General features: G+C 35.4%; 1 protein-coding gene across 2 annotated transcripts in view; it reads left to right on the top strand.

Moving 5' to 3' along the window:
* LOC139123265 (tolloid-like protein 1) overlaps window positions 1-20,044 on the top strand; it is a 47,253-nt gene extending 27,209 nt beyond the window's left edge. Inside the window, exons 6-20 of one of the 2 annotated variants that reach the window (XM_070689394.1) lie at window positions 525-758; window positions 1,423-1,641; window positions 2,269-2,385; window positions 2,806-2,951; window positions 3,780-3,975; window positions 5,296-5,418; window positions 5,954-6,114; window positions 6,915-6,938; window positions 8,654-8,834; window positions 10,397-10,522; window positions 11,538-11,665; window positions 12,397-12,610; window positions 13,709-13,794; window positions 15,062-15,226; window positions 15,832-20,044. In XM_070689394.1, the coding sequence (XP_070545495.1) occupies window positions 525-758; window positions 1,423-1,641; window positions 2,269-2,385; window positions 2,806-2,951; window positions 3,780-3,975; window positions 5,296-5,418; window positions 5,954-6,114; window positions 6,915-6,938; window positions 8,654-8,834; window positions 10,397-10,522; window positions 11,538-11,665; window positions 12,397-12,610; window positions 13,709-13,794; window positions 15,062-15,226; window positions 15,832-15,975 (2,264 nt within the window). In that variant the 3' untranslated portion in view covers window positions 15,976-20,044. The remainder of the gene's footprint in view (window positions 1-524; window positions 759-1,422; window positions 1,642-2,268; window positions 2,386-2,805; window positions 2,952-3,779; window positions 3,976-5,295; window positions 5,419-5,953; window positions 6,115-6,914; window positions 6,939-8,653; window positions 8,835-10,396; window positions 10,523-11,537; window positions 11,666-12,396; window positions 12,611-13,708; window positions 13,795-15,061; window positions 15,227-15,831) is intronic. The other variant, XM_070689395.1, reaches the window with a different exon arrangement.
* The last annotated feature ends 887 nt before the right edge of the window (window positions 20,045-20,931 follow it).

Raw genomic sequence — 20,931 nt, 5'->3', positions numbered from 1 at the left:
GAGATGTATTTTCTCTGCAGGACTATAACGCGTTACACCCACAATGAGAAATTGCTCCGTCTTTTCACAGGCTTTGTTCAAAGTTCGACATTTTTCATAAGTACTTAATCATAAATAACAATAGTCAGAACACTTCAATTTCTAAAACGTATTTTGATTGTGTTTTTACAGAACTAGTAGAAGGGAATTCTAAAAATTGAACATTTCTGGTCGGTATTTGTGTTAGGTTTTGGGTACACTAGAAAATATCAATGGAAACAAGATAACTTTTCTATACCGTTACTGAGTTGATATGTGAAAGGAAAATGACGTTGGAACTTTGTGTGCACTGGGCTACTGACAACGAAGATTTTCTCTATTTTTTTAATTTTTCATGCCTAATCATGAAGAACAGCTCAATTACTGTAAGTATTACAAATGCACCCAATAAGTTAGTTGTTACAGTGCCAAAAATGTTCCCTCCTGACTTGAAAATCTTATATTTTATACTGTATGTGTTTATTTATTTTTTCTCCTGTTACCAGGACAACAATACAACTTTGAAAAGTTAGATGATTCAGAAATAAACTCTCTTGGAGAGGCGTATGACTACAACAGCATCATGCACTATGGACGCAATACATTTGCCAAAGGGATGTGGTTGGACACCATAGTGCCAAGGAGAGACCCCATGACGATGGTCAGGCCGGATATTGGACAAAGGATAAGGCTCAGTGAGGGTGATGTCAGACAGGCCAACAAACTCTATAAATGTCCATGTGAGTGATCATTTTTCATGCGTATATTGCTTCCAAGTGATAACTGCATTTCCTTGATCCAATGATTCAACTTGTACTGAATTATTCTAGTGATTACTTCTAGCCGAAGATTGACAAAAATACCTAGTTTGTGATGTTTTGACGGAAAATAACCTGAATGATGACGGCGAGCTTTAGGAGGGATGTTGAAGTGGGTGCCTTTAAATAATGTGTTTTAAACACATGAAAGTCTTTCCACCACAAAATGGCCATCCCTGAGACGCAAGAAAAGGGAAAAAATACATTTCATGTTGTAAAAAAGTTTGAAGCTCAATTTTACTTCAGTGTGAACACAAATATTTCAACATACTTTGTTTATAATTTACGTTCTACAGACATCATTGATTCATATATTAAAGGTAAAACATGCGCAGGACCTTCAAACTTTTGCATTTTTTAGACATTTTGAATAAGTACATCAATAAATGCCTATGTCAACTATTTTTCAGTCTTTTTCTCACGTAATGGTAGCGTTTTCTTTAATACCATAAATTGTTTTCAGTTGACATATACATGTACATAAATATTATTAATATTAGTGATACAATATCAGGTATGTGGAGTGGTCATATGCAAGTTACTTTGATTTTTTCCGTCTCTTTTCTTGCCTCTTTTCCTTTCACAGCGTGTGGTAAAACACTGCTTGAGACTTCCGGAAATTTCTCAACACCGGGTTTCCCAGATTCATACAAAAGGGGTGCAGTGTGTGTATGGAGGATATCAGTAACCCCTGGTGAAATAATCATCCTGAATTTCACAGCTTTTGATATTTTACCGAGTAGTGACTGTTGGTATGATTACGTCGAAGTCAGAGACGGTCACTGGCAACGATCTCCTCTCATAGGTAATGATACAGTCAAGATCTGTAGATAATTGCTCACCTGTAAGGTGCATGTATGTAGGGACTGTGACAGATTATCCCATTTAGGGGGAGAGATTATGTCTCTTTTGATTGTTATTTATTACGCCCTGCAAAAATTACGTCCTATAAAAAAAACATGTATATATGTGATAGTCAATTACCATTGAGACTAAATTTGTTTATGTATGTATGTATGTATGTATGTCTGTATGTATGTATGTATGTATGTTGAGACTTTGTGTATGTATGTATGTATGTATATACGCATCTACATATGTATGTAGCTAGTATAGGTATGTTTCTATGTATGCTAGAATAAATAATGTATGTATGTATGTATGTATGTATGTATACTATGTTAGATATGTATGTATGTATGTATAGTATGTATGTATGTATGTATGTATGTATGTATGTATACTAGTATAGATATGTTTGTATGTATGTATGTATGTATGTATGTATCTATGTTGTATGTATGTCTGTTTGTCTGTTATATGTAAGTAAGTAGGTAGGTAGGTAAGGTATGTATGTAGGTATGCATGAAGGTATGCATGAGTGTTTTATTGAGGTCTTCTTACAAAAACATCATAACTGTTCTATTCAAAGGTCGTTACTGTGGCCGAGAGGTTCCACCAACCATCAAATCAACAGACAGCAGGTTGTGGATTGAATTCAAGAGTTCCGACAGATATGACAGCAGAGGTTTCGCTGCCCAGTATGAGGGTAAGCCAGGTGGCTTGGCAGTTGTGTTGTAGTACCCCATATCCTGCATAATTTAAAAATTGATAATTTTCTTCAAATTTCAACATTTCTACTCGCAAATGTACCTGCACGGTCATCCATAATAGAGAATGGAATGACTCCAGAAAAGTGCATCTTTAAACCCCCTCCCCCTTTTTATCTCCAATTTGCGCTAATTGTAGATGTTGCCAAACCATGCAACGTGTTCCCATAAATAGTGTCCCATATTAATTGCAATCCCCAATTTACTTGTAAATCATCGTTGGAACGTGATCAATGAATTTTTTCACTGTTTTCTATATAAATGTATGCATGCCAGTACTGCTGGAATGCACATAAAATAGAACTCTGGAAAATATTTGTTATCATGTTTTTTTGATGTCTTGAATATTTCCATTTTAGCAATATGTGGTGGTGAAATCACAAAGGAGTCTGGTCAACTGCAAAGCCCAAATTTCCCGGATGACTATCAGCCGAATAAGGAATGCATATGGAAAATTACAATGCCAGAACGATACAGTGTTGGAATATCTTTCCTGTCATTTGAGGTAATTACGCACACTTATGCATGCCATAATAATTATGCATGCTATTAAGCCATACATATAGCTGAAATCTGAAATCTATATTTGTATTGTAGAATGTTAAGTCAGCTCTTAGGGCCTTCAAATAGTCAAGTCTTCTTTAAAATGCAGTGTGCCTACATTTGCAACTTGACCTAATGTTGACCTGCATGAATTAACAAAGCAGGATTTTATAGACAGGGTTAACACAACCAATTGCATTTTAGTGTATGGAAAAAACTGATAAGAACAACAGTAAAATTGATGTTATCAACAATTTTTTAATTATACATTTTATGAGGAAAGACTGAGTCACATTACAGTGTCAGGTGCAATTATCAGCTAAGCGGTAAAAGGGGCATTTCCAAAAGTTGAAATTGTCCAGCAGGAGGTCAGACGCCGGTGTTTGGATCGGGTGGTATTGTTTTGACATAGTCTGACCTCCTGCTAGACAATATTTCAACTTTTACAGATGGAGTTGATTCCCCTATTACTGCCTAGCTGATGATTGCATCTAACAGTGAAATATGATACAGTCTTTCCTCATAAAATGTAACTAAAAATCATTGACAACATAGATTTTACTGCTGTACAACATCGATTTTCGATACTCTAAAATGCAACTGGTTGTACATACATTTACATTAATATATGTAATATATTATTGGTGAGGGAGCTTCACCATTGTTGATTGTATATTTCACCATTACAGCCATCATCAACCCTTGTCAGTAAGTGTGGACCTGTTTACGGAGAATTTGGGGTGGAGAGGTTAAAGATAGCTGACCCATGGCATTTTACTTCACTTGACAGATTGAACGTCATGACAGCTGTATCTATGACTACCTTGAAGTCAGAGACGGACATGATGATGACTCAAAGCTGATTGGCCGTTACTGTGGATACAACATCCCCACAGATATCCAGTCGACCAATAACAAGATGACTGTCAAATTTGTGTCCGATGGCTCAGTCAATAAAGGTGGTTTTTCAGCCCAATTCTTCAAAGGTAGGTCTCTCATAATCATTTGTGTGGATGAAACACGCAGCATTTATATTTCATAGCATTTGCATTAGGTAAGGGGCCGTCAATAATAAAAGCTGATGCACAAGAAACGTTATTCCTTCACTTGAAACCCCCTCAAAACGAAATTGCTTGTGCGAAATCAATTTCGTATAATGATGCTGTTTCTGACAAACCCACACGCATCTCTCCGATCCGACCGCCCATGAAAAAATACCAAAAGTGCACATTAATTAATTAACTCCACTTAACGCGTTTCACTTTTTAAGACACAGAATATTTTTATGGATTTTGCTTGAGGAAAATGTTCCACGTACATGTGTCAAGTTGAAAAAGCATACAAGTTTTTATATCACATTTATGTCTTCTCGTTGTCTTTTCTGTCTCTGTATTTTGTGGTCATTCTGTTCCTGATGAACGTGAAGGTAGTTTTGCGTTCTCGCTGCAAAGTTGCACTTCGAAAACAATAGATGAAAATCCTTATGTGATTTTGATGCACACAAAACGAAATGAGCTTTTACCCCTTCCGCCCCCCTAAACGAAAGAAAAACGTTTATCGTGCGTCAGCTTTTATTATTGACGACCCCTAACCTCTCTGTGGAACAAACTTGGAATGGGTAATAAATAATGACTTCAATCCAAGTATTTGCTGAGTTTTGGGAAGGTTACTTAAAAGGGTGTGGAAACTGTGGTACCATTTCTGTTGTCCGCATGATAATTTTACATAATGAGGGAACGATAACCCTGGTAACATTACTCGGGAACAACAGTAATAAATTACTGCGATACCTACCACTGTCCCTTTCATTCAACAAAGGCTGTATTTCTTGACATTCAACAAGGGCAATTGTCCCTGAAATTCATCAGGGACCACTGCCCCTTATATTCTACAAGGGTAATTGTCCTTAAAATTCATCAGGGACCACTGCCCCTTACATTAAACAAGGGTAATTGTCCCTAAAATTCATCAGGGACCTCTGCCCCTTACATTCTACAAGGACAATTGTCCCTGAAATTCATCAGGGACCACTGCCCCTGACAATATTCAGGGTTCACTTATGCAGCTTTAACTCTCATCTATTTAATTAAAAGAACAGCAGCGATTAAGAGAATTAACCCACTAATACCATAATCAATTTTACCAAATCATTGTTTATCTGAAGAAATAATTAAAGATGTTTTTCAAACAATGGTACTGTGCAACTTGTAACTTACAGTTTACTCTGGGGTGATAGCGTTGTGTAAACATATTTACAGAAAAGAAAGATTAGTTTCACAGAAATATCAATCTGCTTTATTTCTCAGAAATGGATGAATGTAAGAATGATAATGGCGGATGTCAACAGTTGTGTGTGAACACCATTGGCAGCTACCATTGTGAATGTGAGCCGGGTTATGAACTCTCTGTTGATGGCAAGACATGTGAAGGTATGTCTCAAATTTTATTAACCCCAGAATTATCCTGCAAGGCAGTGTCACTGCCCCATCTGCCTTTATATTCAGTGAAAGCAGTAGAAAGTTTCATATATTTTCACCTACTTTGCAGGGTATGTTATATCAGGCTCATTCAGTAAATATTATTTGTACAGTATCTTTGGTGTTAAGAGGATGGCATTCAAATATTCAAATCTTTGTTAAAATATGATATATGAGATATATGTTACGCTTCACTGTTTTTAACCAACTTGACCTAACACAGACACTCGTGTATTATCAGTGCTGTATGGAACCTCACAACCTCATACTGTAAGATTTGCTTTCAAATTTACAGAGTAAATTACAGTGCATGCACTACCAAACTGCAGGATAGAAACTGTGAGTAGTGACATATAGAGGGCGCTATTCAAGTTTCATGAATCAGTAAACTAAATGAAGCATTAAGAAAAAAAAAATAAACTAAATGAAATAGAAGCATGGCAAACGATAGTATGTTTTTGTGTTATGTTTTCATTTTCTTTCTCAGCTGCCTGCGGTGGATTTTTAACACAACTAAAAGGCAATCTGACAAGTCCATCATATCCACTGGAATATCCAAAGAATAAAAACTGTGTATGGCAGATTGTAGCGCCCCCACAATACAGAATCTCATTACAGTTTCACGTGTTTGATCTAGAGGGAAATGATGTGAGTACACTTTATTTTTAATATTATAGAAAAAAAAATTGATATTAATTTAATTAGAAAAGAGATATAAATTCAAATAGAATAAAAAGAGTGAGAAACTAACAGATTTAGTAATTACACATTTTTTATACTATGCAGATGAAGTATAGAACATGACTTCAATAGATTTTATTTCCAAGTCAATGTGTGTATCGGTATGACTTTAAAGGGAAACAATCGTTCAAACCGCATCTGTGCGATTTTCTTGTTTACAAACAATGTATTTTGTGCATGATATCTAAATGCACCTCATCATCATAGCTTCAACATTTAAATTGTACGATGTAGATTACGAGAGACATGTTTTAACTTTCATCAATCTCCAAGGTACCTTGGATACAGTGTTCACATTGGTCATATGGGTCCCATATGACCTTGGAGCACTGTTCCGACGACCTTTAAAATTTCCCTCTAAGGGGATATTGCTCTCAGTTGCCAGATTGTTTGATACATATATTTATGTATGAAGAGTGTGTTGATTAGAAAATTTAAACATCCAGTAAATTTATGTAAAAATTACAGTTTTGCAAAAGAGATTTGCATAGATCATATAGTGAATATAAAACAGCTTAAAATGGTTAGGATGAATTCTCCCATTCCTATGACTTTTTCTTTATTTCTATTTATCTTTCTGTCTTTCAATCTGTCTGCCTGTCTGTACTGTATATCTGTCTGTCTGTACTGTCTGTCTGTCTCTCTGTCTGTCTCTCTGTCTGTCTCTCTGTCTGTATGCATCTCTGTCATACTGTGTCTCTTGGTAGATTTCAGGTGCCTTGTATGCCGAGGTAAAACTAACTTGGTCAAGTCTTGTTACTTCTTGTAAAAAGATATTGTTGTATTCCCATTCCATCTGGGATTGCCATGGCAGCACCAAAAAAATATATGGTTATGTAATTATACCATAGTTGCACTTCAGATTTTCAACAAGCCATATCAGTCAGTAATATGTCATATTCCTTGATTACTGAATAAAAATTGCATAGACTATATCAGTGAAGTTATATATTAATATCTATCCTCATGGATTTTATTGATTTTTCGTCAGAATATATATTCATAGAGAATGGTTGCCATGGTAAATCCAAGCTGATATTCCTTGGTCTCATAACATATGTACTCGCATCTCAGATCAGTATATTATAAGAGGTACAGCAGCTGTAACTTATGGTTATTTTTTCCTACCATTTACGTTTTGTGTGTAACTGTAAGTTCTTGTTCTACTCCTGGAAGCAGGTTGAAATATCCACTTTTCAGCTTGTAAACTCAGCGTCTTTGTGTGTAAAATGAACTGTTATTGTTTACATTTGAATTCAGGCCATACCGAATTCACTTGTCAACAATAGCAATGCAGTCTACGCAGGTACAGGCTGAGTTGACAAGCTGAATACTTTGTAAGTCAACATGCTTTTGGAGTATAAAAAATTTCAGTTGGCGTTGAAAATCAAAAAGGTCAAAAATCACCAAAAGTTATAACTTCTGTCCCTTTAAAGAGTAAAATAGCTGTTTTGTCCTCGAAGATGAAATATTCATATTTGCTTCATACTTCTCATACTCAAAAAAATTCATTATTCCGAGAAATTACACACAAAAAATAATTTATTTTCATACATTTCTAAGGTTACTGCAGGGATAGCACATTGAAATATAAATATAAATCATACAGTAAATCATAACCTTTATAAGCACTCAGGGTCATTCATAGGTGAAAGGTGACATCCCAAAAATGGTGAATTTATCTGATGTAGTATTGCTGTTTACAGGAAAGGGTTTGAAAGAGTTAAATGTCATTATAATAATCATAGAAAGTTTTACATGCATCAGTACAACGTTTACCATTCCAATGTCAAAAAAGGGAAAATCAAAATTTCATCAGTAATGTGGATGTTTTCTGTTGTAAAAGTGCTGTGGTAAGATCATTGCCAGTATAAGTCATGATGATGTATAAAGGTGAAAGGTCAAATAGTTTTTATGGTGTCAATAGAGGGCTAGTAGTGGTCATTTTTGGTGCTTTTTGGACTATTTTTGTTTTGTATGTCTGTTGAAATTTCTTGTTGTACTTCCCAAAGTAAGGTGAGATACACAGTATTCAGCTTGTCAACTCAGCCTGTACATGTGTAGACTGCATTGTTATTGTTGACAAGGGAATTCTGAGCCAGACTATAATTCAAATATCAACAATCACAATGCCTTTTGCTCATACACAGTTTGTTGACAAGCTAAATAGTATGTATTTCAACATGTATTGGGGAGTAGAACAAGAACTTGCAATTGACACTCAACCAAAAATAGTGAAAAAGTAATCAAAAGTTCAAGCTATGGTCCCTTTAATAAGTCTTGTTCATTTTTCAGGATTCATTAAAAATTATCATTCATGCCACCATTTTTAATAAAGATATATTTATTGATCTTTACGCTTTTACAGGGGATAATAAGTTTCGTAAAAGTATGCGACTCACATGCATAGAAATCTGATTTTCTGTATTATATTTCTCTAATACAGGTGTGTAAATATGATTTTGTGGAGATAAGGAGTGGTCTGACAGCAGAAGCCTCATTGCATGGTAAATTCTGTGGTGATCAGTTACCAGAGACCATCACATCACGCCACAATAGTATGAGGGTAGAGTTCAAATCAGACAACACTGTTTCCAAAACTGGATTTTTTGCAAATTTCTTCATGGGTAAGTAAAAATGATCACCTATAAAATCTCAAAATATTCCAAAAGACATCCTACCGAGAAAAAAAAGTGTGCCACTGGTTTCATAGATGTACCTGATACCATTGATGCTAAGTTTAACCTTTGAGGAGTGCGAGAGTTAATTTTTGTCGCCTTTATAAACTACAACCCAGACAAATTTTTGGCATGTCCAAACATTTTTGTTCAGTTTTCCAAATATTTTGATCAAAAACTGAAGGCTATAAAAGTTGCTGTCCATTTGGTCCTAAATTATCAAAAGAATTACAGAAAAATTCAAAAAAAAAAATGGTGAAATGTTGCACTTAAGTTTTGGTGAGAAAAATAATAGTACTCAAAGGGTTAATGTTTTATCACATACTGTATCTTAGAAATAGGGATCAAATAATTTTGCCAAAGTTTTTAAGTCCTGTATTAACTAATGGGTTGTTGATTTGTGAAATATAGCAAACTACACATTATGATCTACATGTAGACTTCTTGTTCCAGAATCCATGGTGTTTAAACTTTGAGAACTTACAATGATTGCCATTAATGCCAATCATAGTCCATAATCTAGTGCTCCTAGATGCCTAAAACATCCATCAGTTGTTGAAATTACCCAGACAGCTGGGCAGTACTCGGCCCAGCTGGATAGCTCATCACTTGTCAACCATTATAGTGTTCTATGGAGAGTTTACTTGGTACCAAGATGCTTGTTTAATTGACAATCTGTGTGCACCAGGTCAGGGGCAGTGACTCGTAACCCCACTCTTGCGGTAGTAACTTGTAAATATAAAGCCATGGCAGGTGTCTAATCCAATCAAGCAAAGCTGTTCTCAAGAAAACAAGAATTCTGCTATTCCAAGTGAACATTTTACACACATGTGAATCACTCACCAGATCACTAACCTTGTTGCAGATCTCTGAGGTACCCTTGAAATTTTTCACTAGAAAATTCAAGTTCAAAATAGCTACCAAATTCGAAGTCCTCTTGGGTGCCTTTGAAATTTTTCAAAAAATACTAGAAATTTGAGTTCAAAAGAACAGACTTACACGATCTAGGGTCACCACTCTACTTGAGCAAGGCTGGCCTGAGCAGTTTCACGAACATTGGTGAAATCCTGTATGATCGAACATATATGATGCTACTGTACAAATATTTTAGCAACTAAGATAATAGATATTGGAGTGAGACCTGCTTTGGCGAGAGTTAAGCAAGCTAGATCCTGTTTGCTCACAGAAGGCCTATAATGCTATAGAGTTACTGAGATCCTATAGCTTAGCTTTAAAGGGAGGTGGTCGTCAGAACTCTGCTCAAAGGTTGCCAGGGACCCCTATGACCGATTTAAATACTGTATCAAGGGTACGTTGGCGATTGATGAAAGTTGAAACATGCTTGTTAACAATGAATATTGCAAAATTTATATGTTGCAGCTATGTTGATGTGATGCATATAGATATCATGCATGAAATCCATTATTTATAAACAAAGAAAGTCGTATACGTGCAGTTCCGACGACCACCCCCCTTTAATATGATGGGTTTCTTGTGTTCTTTCCATGCAGATATTGATGAGTGTGAAAATGACAATGGCGGATGTGAACACATATGTACCAATACCATTGGCAGCTACAATTGTTCATGCAGGAACGGTTTCATGTTACATGAAAATGGACACAACTGTAAAGAATGTAAGCAAGCACCAATAAATTTTCAGTTAATGCACACTTATACACCGAGTCCACATTTTTATGCATTTGTTATGTGAATAACAAGATATTACAGGCTCAATACATAAACTATAATGTCCTTGTTATTTTTCAGTTTGCAGCTGTTTATGGACAACAGGTGGCATTGAATAGCCTAGTTTTTTTGACCTTTGCTTTGCCCCTTCCATGTTGTTTGTGCTCAGATCCTGGTTTGTGCTGTTTCATATATTGCATACTTAGCACATGGCCAATGAACAGTACGTTGCATATGTCAAGGCTACAATGAACTTTATTTCAGGGTCCATACCTCCGTGGAAAGTCCTTGAATTTTATGGGGTCCTCGAAAGTCCTTGAAAAGTCCTTGAAAATGAAACTGAGTGATGAAAAGTCCTGCAAAAATTTATAAGCCACCCTTGATTTTTGAAAACTTATGAAATGATTGGCCATGATAATTGTACAAGTGACATGTAAAGTGATAAATAAAAATATTTTGTGAAAATGATACATGTACCTAGTTCTCTTGACGTCAAAAAGTGCTTGAATATTGCTGAAAGAGTCCTCAAAAGTCCTTGAAATTGAAGTGACTTTGAGTGTATGGACCCTGGGTTGGTAAACAGGAATGTACATACTTAACAAACTATCTGGATACTGAATTCTTTTCAACAATGCAACTTGCAGATACGCAGGGTGGCTGTATGTAGGTGCAAAGTGAATTCTTTGCATTTTGTAGTACGATACCTCAAGAAACTGGATGATATATGGAACAAACATACTGAAAAATATTGCCAAAAGCTACTGTTACTTGGGCTTCTAATATCAAATGCTACTAAAATAACAAAATATCAAGTCTAGTTGCCTGTGCGTACAAATAATAACATGCATTGTAATTTGTTTGAGATTTGTATGAGTCACTTTTTATCCTTAAAAATGAGCCCATGTACATTCCAATGACAAGAAAATAAAACTCATACAATGCTGGACCAAATCCTGATTTCAGCTGACTGTACACATGTCATCAAAGCTGCTAAGGGTGAAATCACCAGTCCAAACTGGCCTGACAACTATCCGAAAAGAAAAGACTGTACCTACCATATCATTGCCGCTCCTGGCCACAGGGTTGTCCTGGTGAGTGCAAGATTCCCTCTGTACACTACAGACACATCAGGCCATTCACAAATGTCATCTGAGTTCTCTAATTTAATATGCAAAAAAAATATTTCATTTTCGGAAATGATGCGTTCAAGAGTGACAAAAATTCAATGTAATAGGCAACTGCTAATGTTACAATGAATACTAAAAGACACATTAATGACTCAGACTGCAAGCTACAACAGCAGTAATGCATGCAACACAGACAAAATTTGTTCAATTTTTCAGTCAGCACTGTCTGATGTACCGCATGTGCAGCTATATTTAGTAACAAATATGTTACCGCAAACAGCGCTAAACATTTACAAAGTTTCATTTTAACCATGATAATGAAAATGTGCCCATATGTAAATGGTACAAAATAAATACATACAGCTGATACAAATGTATGATACAACTTCATTGCATTAGAGCAGGCTTCAATATGTTGAGCATAGCAAGAATAAACAACTGATCATATATACATTCAAGGTCATTGTTATTGCTTTTCAAACCACATTTGGTAGGGAGAGCTCATAGTATGGAGTATGTAAGCTCTTGAACCTTCAAAAATAAGTGTCGTGCTGCAGGTAGAATCTTATCATTGCACACCGTGGAGTTTAAATGAAAGCACTGGCAGTAGACATAGGAAAATTATCCAGTGTAAATTGACGAATCTGTCCATATGTCAGCATTTCACCTCTTTGTATAATTCTTTGCATTTGTAGGAATTTGATGAATTTGATCTGGAGCAGCACCAGGAGTGTTCATATGACCGTGTCATGATATACGACGGCAGCTCGACCGATGATTCACTCATGGGTCGTTTCTGTGGCAACAGAATCCCGGACTCAGTTACCGCCAGTGGAAATGAAATGTTTGTAACACTCTACTCAGATGCCTCTGTCTCCAAAAAAGGATTCAAAGCGTCTCACAGTTCAGGTAGCCTATCATTGCTCTTTCTTTCTGTGAAATTTAGCATATCCAAGTCATTGAAGTCTTCATGAAGTCCCTTATCATTTTCATAAAAAAATCTGAAGATAAAAATGGCTTGCAATTTTCATTTCCCATGCAATGTCTCACTAGAATGAAGTATATGTTAAGATGCAAAATTTCCAAATAATTAGTTGCAAGGTTCAATTGGTTGAGTTATGCTGCGGGCCTTATTTGTAGATTTTATGTTATAACTGCCCTGGCACGTCACTGCTTTGATTACAAACTTTCTTTATTGAAACTGTAAAATCTTTTAATTTTAATTTAAGACAAGCAAGTTTTTATGCAGCTTTTACCCACAAGTAGTTCAAACTTGCTGAGCTTGATTTCATTGTTGTGAGATATTGTACTACATTGTGATGGCATTGGAAATTTTTTACAAGTTCTTTACAGTCAGGTAGATTCACTTTGGACTAGGATTTCCAATTAGTGACTATGGGATGTGTCAATATTAAGTCTCATAGAAAACACGTACAGGAAAGATACCATTCTATCACCATCACTGATTTACTACAGTACAATTTTGTCAATTTGAACTTTCATGAAAGACATATGAACATGTTTAAATGAGAGTGTTTCAGTCAGTAGATATTCACTTTTCAAGGGTTTTTACCTAAATCTCAATAAGAATAAAACATTACGTGTGTTTACCATCATCATTAGTCTTTTTGAAAATAATGCAGAAACAGATTCAACTAATATGACATATGTGAACAAACTGAAGCTGTTTGAATACTGCAGTAATTCTGACTTGCAGAAAGATAATTACTCTTCAGTACAGTGTGTATATCTATAACCTGATTGACATTGATTGACATTATACCATACATAGAGCATCAGTTTGTCATATTTAATTTTTTCCAAAAGTGAAAAAATAGGCAGATATATACAGCTAGTCAAGATTGAGGCACATACAGATGAAAACTTACCTGTGAATTTTCACATTTTGCAAAAATTATCAGCCAAGCTACTAAGTACACTCACTTCTTTCATTGTTTTGTTGATTAAATCTAATTTGTTTAGTACATATTTTATTGTGTTTTGTAGTTTGTGGTGGTGTTTTGCTGGCTACAGAAAGTCTACAGTCTCTATACTCACACGCCTTGTTCGGTGATACCAACTATAATCACCAGGTAAGAACGCAAGCTTGACTAAGTCCTGATATTTTGTCATCATACAATGATGCCTGATCAAGAGAAATAATTCGCTTCAAAGTGCTAGTAATTGTAACTTTTGACCAATTTTGTTTTGTATGTCAACTGTAAGGCCTTGTTCTACTCCCAAAAGCACATTGAGATACACAGTATTCAGCCTGTCAACTCATTCTGTACATGTGTAAACTGCATTGTTATTGTTGACAAGTGAATTCTGGTCTGAACTAGAATTCAAATGTATACAGATAACAGTGTACATGTACCGTACAGGTATGCACACTGTGTTGACAAATTCAGCTGAATAGTGGGTGTTTCAAAATGCTTAAGGTAGTTGAATAAAAACTTGCTGTTGACATACAAAACATAAATAGATAAAACTCATCAAAAGTTACACCACAAGTAGTAATACCTAAATGTAGATGGTAATTTGTATTTAACCACTACATCGGTGGCATCTTATTGCTTTGTTTTAAGTGTCTTGTGTCTCACAAAAACTTGTCAATGATTAATATTTCATCTGGACAAGTAAAAATGTAAAATTCTGTGCCCTTCCATCAAGCAAACTTTAAAAATATTTTTCAAGACTTGTGTAGAGGCCAGTACAGTCAGGACACCCTGTGAAAGTCCCAGAAGTTCATATATGTCTTTGAAAGTCTTGAAAAATTTACAGCTGAAATGATTTGATGTGGTTGTAATGTGCATTTCTCCCTTTACCAAGGGAGATGCACCAGATTATTTGTGAATTTAAAATAAAATAGCTAAAGGGCCAGTATAGCTGTAACATTTAAAGATTTTCTCTAATTTTGTTTTGTATATCAGTTCTTGTTCTTGGTCTCCCAGAAGCATGTTGAAACACCCTCTATTTATTTAGCTTGTCAACACAGCATCTACATAAGTGTAGATCTGCACTGTATTGTTACATTTGAATTCTAGTCCAGACCAGAATTCAATCGCCAACAATGATAACACATTTTACACATCCACAGGCCAAGTTGAAAAGCTCAACACTTTGTATATCAATTTACTTTTTGGCGTAAAACAAGAAACTGTCCTTTGAAAAACAAAAATAGTGAAAAAAAATATTCAGGAGTTACTGCTTAGGACCCTTTATAAGGTTCCCATGATGATTAATAATAGGGATGCAGAAATAAGTGGCCTATGTGTCCAATGAATGATATCTTCATTTGCTTCATTTCTATGGCATAATTTCTATTTTCACTGTATATATGACTCGTCAAATCTGTAGGAGAATTGTGATTGGAGTATTCTAGCACCAGAAGACTATGCTGTGAAGTTGATGTTCAGGTCGTTTGAAGTTGAACATGAAACAGAGTGTTCGTACGATTATGTCGAAATCTTTGATGGGGAAGACTACTCTAGTCCTAAGATTGGTAAATTTTGTGGTCATAAGGTGAGTATTATCCATTCTGAATGAGATGTTGGAAGTTTTCTGTCATGCATAAACTATTTAGTGATTTGATTCATTGATAACTGCAAGTTAATCAAATTAAAATGAAGCATTTTACGAATTAATTGATCATAATTGGCATGAGTGATTATCTTTGTTAAGTTTTTGGCCCAATTTTTATCAAAATATCTTTTTCTCTGACTTACTCAACTGATAGCTTTCAAGTTTGAATCTTAGATGTCTAGTGATGACTTCATGTAGATATGTACCATGTAGATATGAATTGGCCAAACAAAAGATCGTTTCTGGTCACCACGCGCGTCATTTCAAACTTGCACGTCGCGTCTTTTTTTTGAGGTTACATACTCATCAGTACAGCTATCCTTGATATCCCTGTTTGCATGTTCAAAAATGCTAAGAAGAAAACGGAAGTATTGTGCAGCAGTGATAAAAGACATCTAAATTTTGCCTCACCACCATCCTCTCCACTGAAACACCTTGATCAATGACCTTCAACTTTGGTATTTCAAAGTTACAAAAGTTACTTACCAAATCTGAACACAGCATTGTTGATACCATCTTGTCCTGCCTCTCTCTGTCTTTTCCAGATACCCGATGATATGGTTTCAACAGGGCGATACCTGCACATGAATTTCTCCACTGATGATTCAATTAATAAGAAAGGCTTTTCAGCACAGTATATTGCAGTCAAACAGAGGCCAGCGACGTCAGTCACCCCTCGGTTGCGTTGAAAGAACTGAAGGACATGTCCAACATACAACTGTACAATAAAACCAGCATCAGTCAACCAAAGATTGAAAAATGCCACCTTGTGCACAAAGACATTTGGCCTAGTAAAATAAATTTTTAGTTTCTTCAATCAATATGATACAGTTTTTATTTTTCAATGAGAAATGTATATTGTTTTTAATTTTTTTAAATAATCCATAATGAGAAACAGTAAATTTATTTTTGATTGGTGTGATGTGTGATATGGCCATAAATCAGGGATGGAAGGTTGTCGGACTGAACTCAAAATGGAACCTGTGTTTTGAATTCTAAGATTCCTGAAAACCCTAATCAAACCCATTATTCAATACCATGGGATTTTCATCTGAGTTTATCAGATGAAACAAGATTGTATTTGAATAAAAAAATTGTTTGATGTTGCTATGACAAGAAAGTAATTCCTTCTATACATACAATATACAATTTATGTACAATAAAACGTGTGTTATTTGAATTTCTTCAAAACTTATGATTTTCCATTTCAGTGTATTTTTCACCTGTGTTTCTACCTTGACTAATTATACAGGTATTTGATACTTCAATAACTTCTAGTGTGCTCTTAGGAAATTGATGAACTTGGCCGTAGAATTGAATGTTGCAGTCCAACCTGACATATTTTTCAGAAATATTGCTATTTAAAGACACGTTTGGCTCCTGTCTGTTATGTAATTAACCAACTGATGGTTTTACGTCTTGCTTTTTCAATCATACACTATGCAAACTCCACTGAGTCTTTCGGCTCAGTCTTTTTCTTCATCCATTCCATGGTGACCCTGTCTTCCCCATTTGTCTATTATACAAGTCCTGAATGGCCCTGTTTGAAACAGTTGGATCCACCGAAAGTCTGGTGCTGGCAAGGATTGAAGCAGTCAACCCAACAGCGCATTGCATCCTTCCACCCAATGGCAGATGAGAATTTTAATGCTTGAAAATGACAGGTTATCTTTTTGCTTTAAGTTTAAGTCCAAGATTGTAAGGATTAAGTTCATAATGTCTGAATATCGTATAAACAAAGCTGTGTCTTTCGTCAGATCAATTTTAAATTAGAAGTCAAGTAACCTTTATGAAATGTTGAATGATTGTGTTGTTGCGATATGTTTTCCTGGTTGTCAAAAGAAAAGAATGTGGACTAAATACACACACATGGTGTTGAATCTTTTGTAACAAAAATTAGAGAGGTGCTTCTATGCACATATTGACCGACCATCTAGGCTTCAGCGTACACTTCTTTTAGATCCATCAGTTCTAGAATGCGTCGCCCAAAGTAAATGTAAATTGATGAATCAGCAGATATTCTGGATGAGTTTTGTGATAATAACCAGTCTTAGCCTTAATGGTTCATTAAGGTAGAATGCGCCTCGGGGACAGATATTCAGACTCTCTTACTGTTACAATTCTTCTCTGATCTACCACTTGTAGGTGTCCATTTTAAAGCTCTTGGTGTAAGAACACTTTTCACCAGCTTACTTTTTCAAAAATTGAAAATTTAATTTTCATAGAGTTAACACAGGGACGGTGGCCATTTTGAATTTCAAATATACATGTAGGTAAATTTTGAGTAATTTCTTTCTCTAGTACCAGAATTTGCACGGTGACCTCCAATTTTTATTCTTGGTTTTGAAAGAGAATGGTTTAAAGATTCCCTGAGAAATGTTTGAGCAAAAGTTTGTCTTTCACATTTTAGGCGCGAACCACCATAAGTCCACACGTGTCATTTCATTTATCATAATTATTAACAAATATAGTGAAAAAAATCAAAAGTTACAGTTACTTGTCCTTTAAAGGGAGGGTGTTGTCGGAACTTCACTCAAAGGTCCTATGGGACCCATACCACCAATGTGAACACAATATATCCGAGGTACATCGGCAATTGATTAAAGTTAGAGCAGGGTTTGTGGTAATGTACGTTGTAAAATTTAAATGTTGCAGCTATTTTGAGATGCATCTAGATATTGTGTGAAAAACATTGTTTGTAAACACTAAGAGTACCACACAGGTGAATTTCTGACGACCCCTCCCTTCAAACAGAAACAGTATAATTTTCTATGAAGAGAAAATATTTGTGAGCATAAAAACCTCGCAACAAATACCCAACTCAACCATAATGGTTGGTTTTACAAAAATTGAACAGTTAGTAGTTAGTTAGTAATGAATTCTGAAAAATTCACCGTCCACTGATGAGTATTCACATCCATGATTTCATGCAATTTTTCCGTCAAGATGTCAAAGGTCATGTGCTTTTTCAGAAGTTTGTGTTTACCTTCAATTTACAGCTATTTCATGATTTATATCAGAGTAATTAAACCAATCAATGGAAGTCTGGTACTTTGTACATTCATTATAGGTACTCCCAATGATTTCAACAAATGTCAACAAACACTTATCCTACAAATTTTTCATGTCATTATCTCCACTACTCCAATCTACCAAGAGAGACAGTGAAGGGAAGTTTAATCAGTGTTTTTCAGTTTACGGCCACTTCATCTGCCAAGGGCTGTGCACTGTCAATCACCTGGTACAATCTCATTCATGTATTACGTATGCTATTTAAATTTGGAATAGAGATGGCTTGCACACAATGGGTTTGTGCACGTTGGATGTGTAGTAAATATTTGGACACTGAGCTAGTGCATTTGCTGCGTGTGATTTGTAGGTCTGAAATTTCCTCTTCTGTAAGAATAATCGATTGGTTTAATCATTGTTACTCAATGATCATGGTGAAAATAGTTTTGTCCTCAAAGTACAGAAATAATAAGGAGGGTGAACGTATATACCACACAAAACAAGCAGCATGATGGTGATTTGTTTTAATACTGACAGGGAGAGAGACATATCACTTTGTGACTTGTAAACTTTGGTTACGAATCTTCAACGGCACTTTCTGTAAAACTTCACAAACCAAAGAAATTGTTTTTCCGAGACCTTTCACAGATACATGTACATTTTGCTTGAAGACAGAACCTTAAACTGAAATGGCAAAATAGAGGAAGAGAGAGTTGATTTTAAAACACAACATGCTTGAAGCCAATTGTTGACAAACTGTCAATTTTAACCATATTGGTGTATTTTTAATATATAAACAATGTTATTTTTAATAGTCTTTAATTTTATAATGATAGGTGAATTTTTCATTGACTGAGGCAGAGAGTGGGGACTGGAAGGGACAAAAAATACTATTGCTGGAACACTCTACAAAATTCTTTCAAAACACAAAGAAAATGCCTGGCTATAACCTGAAAGTGATTGTGTGAAATTACGTATCATCAGCTATTAATGAAAGTTTAATATCTTCCAACTAATAGCAATCACAAAGTGTAAAGACATAACTGATGTTTACCCATCATTCTAGCGAGAAGTCCCCTTGTATTTCATCTCACACCACCATCACATTGTCAACGTAAACAGTTTGAAATCCAGTGAAACCTCTAAAATAAGGACATATTTAGAATGCAGACTTTTTCCATACCTGGTAAGGTTTGGTAACAGGTCAGTTATACACTGCTTTTCAACAAAGCTGAAAAAACCTTTCCGTATTCTTATATGGAGAAGAGAGTAAAGGTTCAAGAAATAGTAGGCATTCATTCAGACAGGTTTCAATTTATTCTTTGTCATTTTAAATTGTGAAATTCAATGTTGCAATATATTGTATCTTTGTTTGAAACAGGAAGTACAATCCAAACGGTTTTTCTTAGCACTCTACAACGCTCCCTATTGCAGCATCATGTCCAGTCCCTGCAAAACTCTGGAGCTGCTTCTCAGAAAGTTATTAATTTTACTGTAATTTGACCAAGATTTAATTTATCTAAAAAATTTGTCTGTGACTGCACTATATAGCACAAAACGTTAAATTTGTAACAGTAATTTTTGCTGGCTAAAATTTAGCAATCCAGAAATCTGTATGCATCTTGATTTTTGATGCCTAAAATCATAACCATATTATTTTTTCCTAACATTTGTATTTGTCTTGACATTGTTATGAACATTCCCACATCTACTATAGTAATAATAAAAATTATTTTATGCAATGCTGTATTCACTTGGCTGTTTTGACTCGTGTGATAAAGGGTTTAAAGAAAGGGTATACATAGTGAGTCTTCCAATTGGCTCTTGCAGCTTTGTGGTGGTTGTATTGGACCACTGAAGAATGGGTTGTTAAATGGTCCAGTATTGTGATATTGGACCATTCAACAAGGTGTTGTCATGAATGCATGGTTGTTGCTATTAGTGTCAAGGCCAAGGTTCTTAATTTTCATGCATGACATAATTAGTTGACTTCTTTTCCTCTGCAGATAGGTAAGATTATTCAAAAAAAAATGAATTACATTTTGCTGCGAAACTACCTTTCATTGGCTCAATATTTTCCTCAAATAAAGCTGAACCAAAAAGGTCGAAGGAGGTCATACTATTCCAATGCAGTGGACGAGTAAGGTCATTGACCCTAAGTAACTCCATATCAATCGAAAAGGCATTTGTTGTCTTGATCTGTTTTATGCTCTGTCTAAACTGCTTTTGAATATCTGTGGAACCTTTGTAAAGATGTTTCATTGTTGCACGGAGAGCTTTATTTACCCACGAAGACAGTCCGTAAGGAGAGTAGTACCTGAGTATGAGTTTTCCGACATGCAGCCATGCTTATACTTTTGATTGAAGATGTGAAACATACGTGATAAAAACAGTTTGATACTCCTACCGATGTGTAAAGTGAGATGAGGAGTCAGCTTTAGGAAATGCTGTCTCTCTCAAGGAAGTAGAGTGCCGTGGAGTTCTCGGCCGTAAGAGGCGTTCTTGGGCACCACAACAACAAAACATTCCGCCGGAGCGGAAAAAAGTTCGAACATTGACCAAATTTTCCCGTTTTTTCATTTGAAATTCAAAGAAATATACTTTTATTCTCAGCTTATTTTCAAGCATATAATTGA

Source organism: Ptychodera flava, chromosome 22 (genome assembly GCF_041260155.1).
Source record: "Ptychodera flava strain L36383 chromosome 22, AS_Pfla_20210202, whole genome shotgun sequence".
NCBI classification, from domain to species: Eukaryota; Metazoa; Hemichordata; class Enteropneusta; family Ptychoderidae; genus Ptychodera; species Ptychodera flava.
This window is presented reverse-complemented; position numbering and strand designations above follow the sequence as displayed.